The sequence below is a fragment of the Paroedura picta genome, chromosome 3 (assembly GCF_049243985.1).
Source record: "Paroedura picta isolate Pp20150507F chromosome 3, Ppicta_v3.0, whole genome shotgun sequence".
Lineage (NCBI taxonomy): Eukaryota > Metazoa > Chordata > Lepidosauria > Squamata > Gekkonidae > Paroedura > Paroedura picta.
In genome coordinates this window covers 59,384,699-59,397,901 of record NC_135371.1, presented here as the reverse complement: position 1 = coordinate 59,397,901, position 13,203 = coordinate 59,384,699, and the positions used below count along the sequence as shown (strand labels likewise).

At 42.9% G+C, this 13,203-nt stretch overlaps 1 protein-coding gene across 7 annotated transcripts in view; it reads right to left on the bottom strand.

Annotated features, from left to right (window-relative positions):
- The window catches only part of LOC143832088 (semaphorin-3D-like), a 54,531-nt gene that overhangs the window by 12,664 nt on the left and 28,664 nt on the right, over positions 1–13,203 (bottom strand). For 3 of the 7 annotated variants that reach the window (XM_077325908.1, XM_077325911.1, XM_077325912.1), the window contains 10 exons: positions 10,397–10,475; positions 10,005–10,165; positions 8,173–8,235; positions 7,147–7,266; positions 5,842–5,944; positions 5,385–5,513; positions 4,287–4,432; positions 3,051–3,165; positions 2,301–2,370; positions 1,343–1,487 (listed from right to left, as the gene is read on the bottom strand). In XM_077325908.1, the coding sequence (XP_077182023.1) occupies positions 1,343–1,487; positions 2,301–2,370; positions 3,051–3,165; positions 4,287–4,432; positions 5,385–5,513; positions 5,842–5,944; positions 7,147–7,266; positions 8,173–8,235; positions 10,005–10,094 (981 nt within the window). In that variant the 5' untranslated portion in view covers positions 10,095–10,165; positions 10,397–10,475. Of the gene's footprint in view, positions 1–1,342; positions 1,488–2,300; positions 2,371–3,050; positions 3,166–4,286; positions 4,433–5,384; positions 5,514–5,841; positions 5,945–7,146; positions 7,267–8,172; positions 8,236–10,004; positions 10,166–10,331; positions 10,476–13,203 lie in introns of all 7 variants that reach the window. The other 4 variants (XM_077325907.1, XM_077325910.1, XM_077325913.1 and 1 more) reach the window with 2 other exon arrangements.

Genomic DNA, 13,203 nt, shown 5'->3' with positions numbered 1-13,203 from the left:
CTTCCTGGTCCTTTGAGCACACTTCCTCCCTGCTTGCCTCCAGAACAAACAGGCTGAATGAATAATGCAAGAGTTAGTCAGGACTCTCCTCTCTCTTTCTATACAAGTTATTTCTCTTCACAGTAAAACTATGTTGTTCTTTTAAAATTCCAGGTGCTTCGATCCTCTCACTTATTTAAATTCTGCCAACATAAACTACTTAAATGGTATGTGTTGAATCTGATACATCTTTAGTACAAAAGTGTTTTTTGTTTTTTGGGAGTTTTTTTTTGCATACAGAGCAGATCCAGGATTTTAACAGGCCATTTCAGAAGGAAAGAGTGAGGGGAGAGTTTTTCCACTGTGCATGGAAACACACATCCCACAGACCGTGGTGAATGTTGGCAGAGGCAACTGAGGGCAGCATTCAGGAGCTTTTATAATGTTCATACATGGGGTCAGATCTGAAGGAAGGGGTGGGGGGAATTTTTCCGAATTCCCTTATCTTGCTGCAGAATTCGACATACTCAATGCTTATTGTGGAGGTTCCTTGATCCCTAGAGTCAGCATTTCAGGTGGTATGGTGGGCTTTAGAAAGAGGAGGAAGAAGGGAAGTTCTGTTCTGTTAGCAGTGTTCCATTTGGATCCAACCCATGGAATGTCATCTGTGAGCTGCATCCAGAATCTTTTCAGGTGGTTCTGATTGGATACAATGTTCAGGTGTGCCTGTTGGCTTATACCACTGTGGCAAAGCAGCAGCATATTAGCCAAGAGCCTGCTACCCAAAAAACCTTTTAATGTTTGAAAATAAATACATGAAGGCGCCTTATACTGAATCAGGCCATTGGTTCATCAAGGCCTGTATTGTCTACTCAGACTGGCAGCAGCTCTCCAGGGTCTCAGATAGAGGACTCCTACATCACTCTTTGAGTTGAAGATGTGGGGGATTGAATCTGGGACCTTCGGCATTATGAGCAGATGCTTTACCATTGAGCCATGACCCCTCAGGTATATCTCTGACACTACTTTATTTTTATCTGTATTTAGTCATAACTGTGTCTAAGAGTAAAGTGGCTGGTCCCTGTGTCACAAAAGCAGCACTAGCGGGCCACCATCAGGCAAGGCTGGAGCCTCTACAGAAATGAGGGGCTCTCCAGGTAAGTAGACAACCCATTACAACTAAATTTTCCAAAGTGTTCATCCCTCCAGGAATTTCTTCTTGATTCTCTTCTTGTATTGTCATAAATAATTTTAGAATACATATTGTCATAAATAATTTTGGGACACAGTAACTATATTCTATTGTCTAAGTGTCTGTGTAGCAGACCGAGGAGACTTTGGATTTTGCATTTTACATACGTACTGTTCCAGGACGAGGATAGGGTATCCTTCCCTTGTATTCCACCCATTGGTAGTCCAAGCCTTCCTTATGCGCAAAGGGCCCATTGAAAGCAGCCCGAATGGCTGCCAAGGAATAGACACACACAGCAGAGCCACTAAAAATGCCACTAGGAAAGAAAAGAGATACACTGACTGGCAAACTCTAAAACCATCCTCTACTAATGTGAGATATCCATGAATCAGCACTATGTATCTTAAGTGAAAGATAAACAGTAACTTTCATACAGGCTAGAAGAGAGAATGGATCTGCACAAAGGAGCCTAAACTCATTTTATTTATGAATGTCAATCTCAAAGTATCTAGACTGCCCAGAGCCGCAAGGAATGGGCAGTATAGAAATCCAAATAAATAAACAAACTAATAAATAAAAATAGATGATCTTGCAACTGTTAAAAACAAGCCAGCATTTTCGCATTCCTTAAATGACTTCATTATCGATGTGTCGTGGAACACATTAAAAGGTACAAGTAGCTCTTTCTTCTGTTACCAGATGCTGGCCAATCAGTACAAAACGTTTACACTTTAATAATGCTGTGACACAAAGGAAGGAAGGGAAAATGAAGGGGGACATACACACACACTCATTGTCATTTTCCAATGATTTTTAACTCCTCCTGCCAGCTTCTCATTAAGCCACATCTACCCTACTGCACAAAAAATTAGCTCAAAATGTACTCCTCCCACCCACTTCACCAAATCTGTTCAACTGCAGGGAGCAATTGTGCTGGACCAGTGCTCAGCTCTTCCAGTCAGTGTCACAGTACTGACTGCACAGGATGAATGTACCATCTATACCTAAGGGAGGCACAAGCACACTCTATAGGATGACATATTATCCTCAGTCATACAGAAGCACAGAAGACCAATGCAAAAGTAAATGCCTGATATCTGTCATTGTGTGTGTTTATATCTCTACTAACCTGGATACTGTGAAAAGGCCATAAACTAGAGGGTTCTGGAAATTGCGGGTGCGAAGGAGGAAGATGTCTTCTGCAGGAGCAAAAACACCCCCCAATATGATCAGCCCAGACAGCTATGACAATCAAGGATACTTAGCTCCTCAGGGAGGGAAACCTTTTGTCAAGTTTTACACTCGTACATGTGACTTTTGACTGAAACATCCAGAACCAGCATCTCCAGCTATGCAGGTTCTTCAGGAGCTATTTAGATAAAGCTAGGGGGTGGAGAATGGAGAATAGGGGCTATTGCAAGATTACAATCAGAATAATATATCTGCTACATTGCAAAAAAAAAATTCTGTATCAAGAGAAATGAGATTCTGTGACCTACATAAATTATGCAAAGTAAGTAAGCTTGCTTTGCAAAATTTATTCTATTTCTGCCATTAAATAGGATAATGCACCTAGTGGGATTCTGATGCCTCTCATCCTACTTACCACTTCAAATTTTGCTCAGCATCCTGCTGCCACAATTTGACCAAATATTGCTTCCATGGCTGTCTGCCAAGCTTGTAATTGACTTTCTTTATAAAAGCTTAAGGCCGCTTTTATAAATTTTGTTGAATACTAAGCCAATTGCCACACTTGTGCAGTGCAGTAACAGAATCTACACAATCTATAATGGCAGAGAGATTATGGACAATGCAGCTACAGATTGTAGGCAAAAGCCTGGAGTGCCCCAGCAAGGAATCTGAAATAATGCAAACTTACCCAGTTGATCAAAGTGAGTTTCAGTTCCCTGCTGTCCTGGTATGGAACAAACCAGTCGGGCTTTTAGGAATGTACTCCAACGGTTGATGAGGCTATACTTTCCACCAACATCATTCTGCCAATCACAAATAAGTAAGAAAACATCTTAACATCCCTCATGGCCTCTTTGTGTAGAGCTCTGACTAGAAGCAGTTTTGTAATGGTCACGCCAGGTTCTTTACCTAACCAAATTTATATTCCTTCTACATTTTTATTCCATTCTTCTTCCAAGACATGGTTCCTCCATATTTTCATCCTCCCAACAACCCTGTGAAGAAGTTTAGGCGAGAGTAACAAGCCCAGGGTTAATGAGTCAGCTTCATGGCTGCATAAGTATTTGAACCCAGGTCTTCCCTGGTCCTATTACAACATGAACCATATGATTATACTGACTCTTGACTTCAGAAACAACATCTCCAGTGAAGTATTAACATTCTTTACGAAGGTCAGGATTGTGCGTCCTTTTTGGACAACTGCTGCTGGGAAAATGGAAGGTTTATTTATTTGTTTACTTCATTGATACTCCACCTTTCTCGCCAAACATTCCTTATGTCATTCTCCTCTCCTCCATTTTATCCTCACAACACACCTATTAGGCAGTTAAGTAATTGAGTCTCTGAGTGTATCACCCAGCAAGATTCTGTCAGTCACAGATCTCTCTGAACTCTCACAAGTCTACCTACCTCACAAGGTGCCTGTAAGGAAGGTGATTCTAAGGCACTTTGAGACTCCTCAAGAGGGAAGGAAACCCCAATGATATCACATTGAAGAGTGACTGATTAAAGCATTGTATTTGAGTCAATTTGGGAGGCTAAACAGGTGTCCTCCCTACTTACTAAGGAAAGGATTAGAGTTTCAGTGAACACTTTGCCTCTTCCAGGCAGATGTGTAAGATGTTTTACTCTCTTCTGGTTGTTTTTTCCCCCCTTTTTCTTTTGGCTCCCTAATTGGAACATCAGCCAAGGATGATTTCAGAGTTAGAATATGTTGAAAGTTTTGTCTTGGGAAGGTTTGCTAATCTCAGATGGCCCTCATGTTCTCAGGTTGAGAAAGATGGAACTTAACCAGCATGGGCAATCCTAGATAAGCCCCACACTGTCTTTGCAGAGGCCAAGGCTAGATATTCAGAGAAGTTCTGCCAGCACTTTCTCTAAGCAGAGCCTGAGTCGGCATCTTCAAGAGACTGCTGTAGCTGACCTTGCAGATACGAGCAACCCGAGCATGGATGCGTCTTCTTTCCCACTGTCCAGCTTCTACTGCAGTTTCCCGAAAAAAGAAGTACACTTTGTCATCATCATGATTGTAGGTGTCAGGAATGGCAAAAGCATCAATAAACACAGGTTCTGTAAAATGAGAAATTCAGGCACAAATCAACATGTTGGCAGAGCAAATTCAGAGGTCCATTCCACACAGATTCTTTGCAGCAGGAGTGTGGCAAATTGAAATCGCTACAAAAATGCGGTTATGCATAACGTCGTAGACATTCTGCCACACTCCTGAAACTGATCCGCAAAAAGCGCTTCGTTGTAGCACTTTCAGGGAAATCCCAAAAAGTGGATCCACCCTCCGGAAAGCGCTACAATCTTGCAACCAATCTGCAACACTAGTGGAAATGTTCTCTGTGTTACCTCCCGTGCGGGAGGGGGGGTGTATTTTTTTTTCACTCTGGGGGAGCGTGGCAACGATGAAACGGCAGCTCACACGCCACCTGCTAGCTAGATTGGCCTCTCCGTTGCAACGAATCAACGCAGATTCGTTGCAACGTGTGTGTTTTTTTTTAAACCTGCCTTAAAGGGAAAGGGGCTTTTCGGGAGCATGATAACGGCCGCCCATTGGCTGCTCGTTTGATTGACGGCCAGGGGCGGGACAAAGCTCGGCAAATATCGCTTCCTGGCTAACGATTTTTGCCGAGACCCGAAACCTGTGGGAAACGATAGAAACGCAACTGGATTCCACTACAAAGGCAGGTATGCATAACGACGATTTCCACTATTTAAAATGGAGTTTTTTCATTCCGCAACCAATTTGCAACATAGATCCTGGTGCGGAATCACCCAGAGTATTTTGCCCCCTTCCAATGTTCTTGATATGTGCTATATAAAATGGTCTTTCATTTTAAAGGACCCAGTTACTGTATCTGGAGTCTTCTCAGTAGAAGCCTAAACCAAATTTGTTCAGATTATAGCCTTACAGATGTTACATCTGAAGAATTCCATATAGGACACTGGCATGTCTACCACCACCTAAGGGCAACCACCTTCTTAGGAGACTATTCCACCAACATAGGCCACTTACCATTTAACCAATTATCTTGGTTCTGTTCTGTCCGGATGTAGTTCTGGTCTGACCTATCAAGCCATGTGCGGAAGAATGCAGCACTGCTTCCCATGAAGTCAACAGATGCACCTGAATAAAACTCCCCATCTGTGATAACCAAAAGAGGAATATACCGAAGGTAATTTTATATCTATATTTTGGATTTTTAAGGATGTCTCTTGTTCCCTCACACAAAATTTAGTGAGGGAAAGGATTCTGGTTAAGGAAGTCATATATGGTTGCCATCTTTCCCCCCTGAACTTTTAACTAGCAGAAATTCAACAGATGAAGTTTTTCCTGGTATAAAGGAGTCATGAGGCAAGGATTACTGCAGCAAAACCCACAGGTGCATGGATATACACGGAGTTATATACTCTAGAAGCCTTTGCTGCATTTTTGAGATTTCTCTCACTACTCTGTTTGCCATCCTACTTACTGATAAGCAGCCCCGTGAAAGGTTCATGGGGGCTGTAGGGGCACTTGCCTCTCCCAGAGTCAATGGAGTGAGTCACCAGCTGCATAGCTGGAATCCCCGGCTTCTGCAGAAAACCAAATTAGAAATTGTAGTCCAAGCATAAGCCATGCCAGAAACATCAGTACAAGCAGAAAAGCCATTCTTACATAAGAAGGCTTCCTGCCCTGTAAAGCAAAAGCATCTCAACCATTCTGGCTTCTATGTTTAACCATGACCCAGTCTCATGCTCAAATGATTTTCCTTCTGAGCATTGTTCTGCATTATGCTTGTGATAAGTGGTGCTCTGGACTGTGTGTAAGGATCTGCTGACTAGATCGTTCTGCCTTGTGGAAAGGGCTTGGACCAGAGGATTTGTTTGCTTCCTTCCAGGGATTTTCTGACACAGCTATTCAGTGGCACCTGTTGAAAAGTTTACTTTTTACAATTTTGCCCTTGTGGCTGAAGATGCTGGTGGCCAGACTCAAACTGAAACTTCAAGTATGCTGTGAAATTCACATTCCCAAAGCATGTACCAGAAAGTTTTGATATGACTGGATTCTGGGTACTATCGAGCTTGATAATATAGAGCATAATGGAAGATTTTTTCACAGAATTGCAGCTTCGTGTCAGGGGGATTTTTTTATTTGCTTTGTGGCATCAACATTACAGTGTTGGAGGGAGCAGAATCTTGTGTAGTTTAGCCCCATGGCCTCTCCCACAGCAACTGTCTATGGCTCCAATTTTATCAGGGGATCATGAATTTGTAACAGAATCTGTACCTGCAAAAGCCTTATCAAAACTGAAGAAGGTGGTATGGGGTTACTAGAGATGACAAACTTCTGGTCTGAGAGTTGCTACTTGAAGAGCACAACTGATTAGGTTCCCATTTTTTCTACTCATCCCAGGTACCTATACCTTATTTTCACTGCCTATAGAAAAGACAATTTCTCAGTCAGGCTTAAAGTCACCTTCAAGTCACACATTGATTAAAGCATTGCATTTGAGTGAAGCTGGGAAACTGAACAGGTGCCCCCCCCCCCCTACTGACTAAAGCTTCAGTGAATGCTTTGGCTGTTTTCTGCAGATATGGAAGATGTTTTACTCTCTTCTGGTGGTTTTTGTGTGTGTGTGGGAGGGGTGGTTTTCCCTAATAGTCAACTTAAGTCAACTTAATCACTTTTTTTTTACTAGCACCCAAAGATTGGTGTAGAAGCACCGACATCCCATTGACAACCCACTGTTGAACTGACTGCTTCAGGGTAAGTCTGGCCCATAGATGCAACTCACCTCCACTCCCTCTTTGAGCTGTATGAAGGCACACATGGGCTGGAAGGAGCCTGTTCCACAGGCAAAGACGTGACTGTTATTGAAATGCTGCAGGAGGCGGATGAAATTCGCACATTCCGTCTAGCAAGAATGATATAGAAGATGGACAGATTTTACTTGGACACTTCTGGTTTGTCTGAGTGCAAAGCAGGTCAATAGCAGAGCAGCTCAGTAGCCCAATATCAGGACCTGGATTTAATGATATATAGCAAGTGACATGGATTGTCCAAACTAGCTTGATCTCATTAGATCTCAGAAAACAAGCAGGGTTGGTCATGGTCAGTATTTGGATAGGAGACTGCCAAGGAATGCCGGGGTACGATGCGGAGCCAGACCATGGCAAAACAGCTCTTGCCTTGAAAACCCTACAGGGTCATCCTAAATTGGATGCAATTTAATGACACTTTCCATCACCATAACCCATATAGAAACACATCTATCTCTTTGAAAAGAACAAGAAAAAACATACAAGGCAGACTTTCCATTGCAGCAATATTCTATTTCAAGACTACTTTTATCTTTAAAAGTCATCCTTAGCAGTTAAATTGACTAACTCAGAAACATTTCTTTTCTCTTTTATGTTTTCACAGTTTATAAGCTATTGGTGTATGATAGGGCTTAGAGTTGTCAACCTCCAGGTGGGGCCTGGAGGTCTCCTGAGATTGCAACTGATCTTCAGACTATAGGCTTCAGTTCCCCTGTAGAAAATTGCTGCTTCAAAGAGTGGACTCTATGACATTATAACCCACTGAGGTCCTGCTCCTCCCCAAACCCCACTCACACCAACCTCCACTCCCAAATCTCCAAGAATTTCCTAACAGTAATCCTAACAAAGTTAGTGTCAGGGTAGTACTAAGAAAGAAGCGTTCCATAGAAATAAATACATGCATAACTCTGCACCTCCACAGTTCACCAAGTCATTAATATCACAGAGCCCTCAGAAGCACCTCAGCTTAAGCCATGAAGTCTCTGAGCAGCCCATTTTACCTCAGGATTCTTCCCAGCCAATCGACAGTGCTCTGTTTGCTCTACAGGGGCGGGCCAGAAAATCTGGAAAAGAAAACACAGTCAAGGTTTTGTTGCTGCAACATTAACATTTCTGCCACTAGTACAGCAAAGTAGGCATGCCTTTCTGGCAAACTTATGAGGTTGGGTTTTACTCAGGGCTGGTTCTGGGTTTCAAGGGTCTGGCAAGATGACCTCCAGTGGTCCCCACTCTAAGCACAAATCACTTGCTCACAATAATACTCTTCCTCCCAGATGCTGGAGTAAGAGGAAGTAAGAGGTCTGTTCCAACTGTATTATTCTATGATTCTATGATTCTTTCTGTTCCAGCACAGAACCACTCACCTCTAACCTCAGATGCTCCCCCTGAATTGGCTGAGGCTCTGGCAGCCACCCAGTAGTGTTACTGTCTAGTACTGGCCAATAGATAACGGGTAGACTGACTTGGGCTGGCCCTGGTTTTGTTTTATTTCATGGGATTACTCCAGTTGCCTACTTGGCTTAGGGATGTCTACAGCTAATTTTAACCTCAGCTGTTAGCATTTTACTACAAGATTTTGTCAAATTCTAAAGTGATATATTCACACGAGGATCGAAATGTAAAGTTGTAACTTAGTTTATTCCCCATCACTGTATCTCTATGCCAGAAATAATATATGCTGGTTGCATTGCCATCAGCATTGCAAAGGATGTGATGTCATCATGCAGGATGTGATATCATCACGCCAGCAACTTCCAGGTGATGCTTTGATATTTGAGCAAAAATGCTATGCTAAAAGATACTTTCTCACTGTAAATTTCCCTCCATCCTCCAATGGTTGTCAGGAGGGACCTGGCAACTCTAGTAGACAATTAATAGATAAATAGACCTCCAACGTTCCCTTATTTTAGATCTCATCCCAGGAAGACCTTTAGAATGTAACAAGGTGAGGGCTTTTCCTCTCACAACTGCCTGGCTCAGAATCTCTTGGGAAAGAGATGGTCCCTCCTCCCTGGACTAGCCTATTAGGGATTTCCTGGGTGTATGCTGATCCCTGGACTTCACCAGTGTCTTCTCTCCAGAGCCAAGGCTATGGTGAGTAAAGCTAGGCCCTCCCTTCTCCTGCCCATACCTCCCATTAGATTTTAAGAGGCAATTTTGCCTCCTTCTCTGTCCTGTTCCCTGGTGCAGCCTGCTGCCTAAGCTCCACCTCCTCTGTGAGATGTGTGCATCTCAGGCTCATGTGTGAGGCCGCTACCAGTATATTTCCAGATGAGGCCTTGCCCCTGCTCCTTTCCTAGGGTTGCTGGCTCTAGGTTGGGAAATTCCTGGAGATCTTGGGGGCAGAGTCTGAGGAGTGAGCTCAGTTGGCTAAACTGCCATTTGGCCCACCCTTCAAAAGCAGACATTTTCCTCTGGGGGATCTGATCTCTGTCTTCTGAAGACCAATTGCAATTCTTGGAGATCTTCAGGTCCCACCTGAAGGCTGGCGACCCTATCCTTTCTCATACAACCTCTGGTTGGGCTGCTTACCTCACCTTAGCAGGGCTTGGACAAGGTTGTGCCCTGCTGGCATCTCCTCTGGAGCAGGTGAGTGAAGGGAGGTGGCTGCCTGCCCACCCTCAGACATCCAGGTATTATGTTTTATATGATGTGATTTGTTGCTGCTAGTAAGTTTTAGGAATCAGTACTGTTTAACTAATGACTGTTAGATACTTTGTAAACTATTTAGTTAACAGTTGTCAGGATATCAAACACACAAATATTGTGAAAGGACCCATGCTAGCCCCTTCCATATGCTATTGGGAAAATGGCAACCTCCTCCAGTACTGACCTTCTGAGGCTCTTCATTGGGACTGTCAAGGTGCAACAAGAATATGTGGTCCTTAGCACCCACCATCAGCCATGCCCTGTCCTCATCCATAAGAAGTGACTGGAATGCAAGATCATTCTCAGAGTTTAATAGCTGGTGGGAACTGTTTAATCTGAGCAGATCTGCAAGACAAAGCATGGAAACAGTGAAAGTTTTTGCCGCTGGATTTAAGAGGGATATGAACTCAAGTGGATGGGTATTCCACTATTGTCATTCCTGGATCTGTCCCCGGGAAACCAACTCCTTCCCCACCCAACATATAGATACAAAAAACAAACAGCTGGTTACCTGAGGGCTGAGTTAGGCTTTCTAAAGTGGATGAGCCTGTTAACTGTACACCCAGTTTCACTCACCATGTAAGCCTCATTAGAGCTTAACCAGATGTTACATGCCCTGACCTGGTTATCCTTGGTTAGCCTGGTCTTGTTGGATCTGAGGAGTTAAACAGGGTCAGGTTGAGAAAGGCGTAGAGTTGGGAAATATCTGGAGGGTTTTTTTTTTTTGCAGGGGGAGCCTGAAGAGAGTGGGGATTGTGGGACGGGAGACACTTCAGCAAGGTACAATGCCACAGAGTTCACCCTCCCCCAAAGTAGCTATCCCCCCCCCCCCCGAGAACTGATCTCTGTAGTCTGGAAATCAGTTGTAAAAGTGGGAAATTTCCAGGCCCCGCCCTAAGACCCTGGTCTGATCTGGGGCTGCATATGCCTGAGGTTAAGCTTCCAGCACAGAATTCATAATACACATCTCATCATGTAAGCCCAGGGAGGACATGGGAGAAAACATAATCTGCACCTAGGCCCTAGCAGAGATAAGAAGACATCAGGAGAAGCAGCCTCTCATCTCTCTTATGGGAGAAAAGTTAGGTGCAATTAAAGTAAATGAAGTAGTGCAGGAACAATGAGCAGGAATTGGGGAATCATGCCTGTGATCAGGACAAAGGACGGAGGGGGCTATACCACATAGCCAGCTTTTCCTGAGCTGCCAGATGCAAAACTCTGCTGTTTAGATGACCAAATCTGCCTTATTTTGTTTTTCAAATGAAAACCTCTGTTAGGGATGGTTTTACATTTTTCATCCCTGCTGTTCCAGCCTCCAAATGGTATTTTCTGTTTTTCCCTTGTGTAAATCAAATCCATGATTCTTTCTGTTCTCATCTTTTCAGTTTCCTTACACTGAATATGACCCATAAATGTATGCATGGTTCAATGTGATATGTAACTCAGTAAATCAGTTTTATATATTATACATATGAATAGTGTGCCATATAATTTGCATAGGAAAGCCATACAGTGTGTGTATACAATAAAAATGACTGCAGAAAATAAACAGCAAAAAGAGAAAAACATGCACAGCATACTAGCTACCATTCAGGGTGCCAAATGCCTCCCTTTGTAACTCTGCCTGCCTCCTTCCTTCCACCCCTCTCCTGCTTAAATGCTACACTCTGCAATATCTAGCATTTATCAAACACAAAGGCCTGAATGGATTTCCATTCACCCTCACCAAAATAAGACCAAAGCTGGGCTATTCTCTCCCATTCCCAGAACTCCCTCTTACCTCTACACTTCATGTCTTAAAAGGTAGTGAGAGGTTAAAAGACAAAATGGGAAACAGGTGTTATATCTGCACCAAGCATCTAATTCAGATCTAGACCAGACCTACGAAAAATGTGTTTGGGATCAGAGAGTGCTGCATGCAGTTCAGGGTTCAAAGTAGTAGCTAATCAGTCGTAATTTTTATCTACTAAGATTATAGGACCAACAGTGGCACCAGATAAGCAGCCCTGATGTTGCTCCAATATCAGAGAAACTCATATCACATTTTCTTTTCCCCACCCCCACTCTCATGCTGTAACCCACCGCAAGCCAACTTGCTGGGAGCAGCAGGTTAAAAAAATCCTAATAAATAAATAAAAATAGAAAGGTGAGCTTGGTCTGGTTGGTAGTTTAATATTGTCTGATAAAAATATTCTGTTTTCTTTCCTGGAGGAATTATTCTCAGCATGATACTTCTGTCACTGTACTAGTTATAAACTGGTAATAATTATTCTGAGTCCAGGTTGCAGTTTGCTTTGCCCAACAAAGCTCAGCCTAGATGTTGGTCTGGGTAAAGAGTCCAGTAGGATTTAATTTCACTGCGCTTGAGTCCTGGTAAGAAGTTTCCCAAGTTCTCCCTCTGCATGTACTCCCTTCTGGCTTGAGATTTACATTTAGTGATTCATTTGAATGTTCACAGCGGTACTAATTAAACCAGAAGTGGAGAGCCAAAATGTGTTCATTTGGAGAGGATGTCATACAAAAGAGCCCACAGAAGATATTTCCTTTTGTCCAATAGATTGGGAAAGTCTGGCTGATGGGAAATGCCCAGCAGCTACTGGGAGGGAATGAAAAATGTCTGTGCATGTCTGCCTGTGTGTATGTGAGAAAGAAGGCAAGTGACATGACTACTATTGCACTTGTCTTTGAGCAAACATGTTCAAGCTTCTGAGTTATACAGGATTATTTTGCAAATGAAACTATTAAAAACAGCTCCCAAAGGGGGGGGGGTACACAGTAATAAATCTATAGTTCTTTTCCTAGGAACTTTGTGTCCTACTATTAGTGATTTTGTTGGCCTTCTTGATCTTAATTATTTATTCACTATACTGCTGGTTTCATTATTGTTTTAAGGGTTTTGGTGATTTACTGTTTGCTGCTGCTTTAGGCTTATTTATATTTATTGCATAGTTTGTTGCCATTTTATTATATTTAAATACAGTTTATATTGTAAGATAACATGGGTACCAGATACATTGAACAGGGTATATCTTTTAAAAAAGAAATAATAATTACCAGCTGCCTGGGAGCAGAGAAAGTGTGTCCCTTCTGTCTGTGTGTGAATCCTGGCACGTGGGTGTCCCTGCCACTCCCCACTGACAATCACTATGGAAGCTATCATTCTGTTGCTGTGGCGCTCTATTGTTCTTGGCCTTATTCTCTCAAGCACATCTTTCCTTTGCACTCCCTGTCTTGGTTTTTCTCATTTCCTTTTGGTGGGCCCATCTGTTTCTTTCTCTCTCCCATTTCTATTCTAGTCCCAGGGTGGAGAGTGTCTCTGTGAGCTTTTCCAATATAAACCCCTTGTCCTTGTGCCTTGAACTTGGCTTGATGTCTGTGAGTCA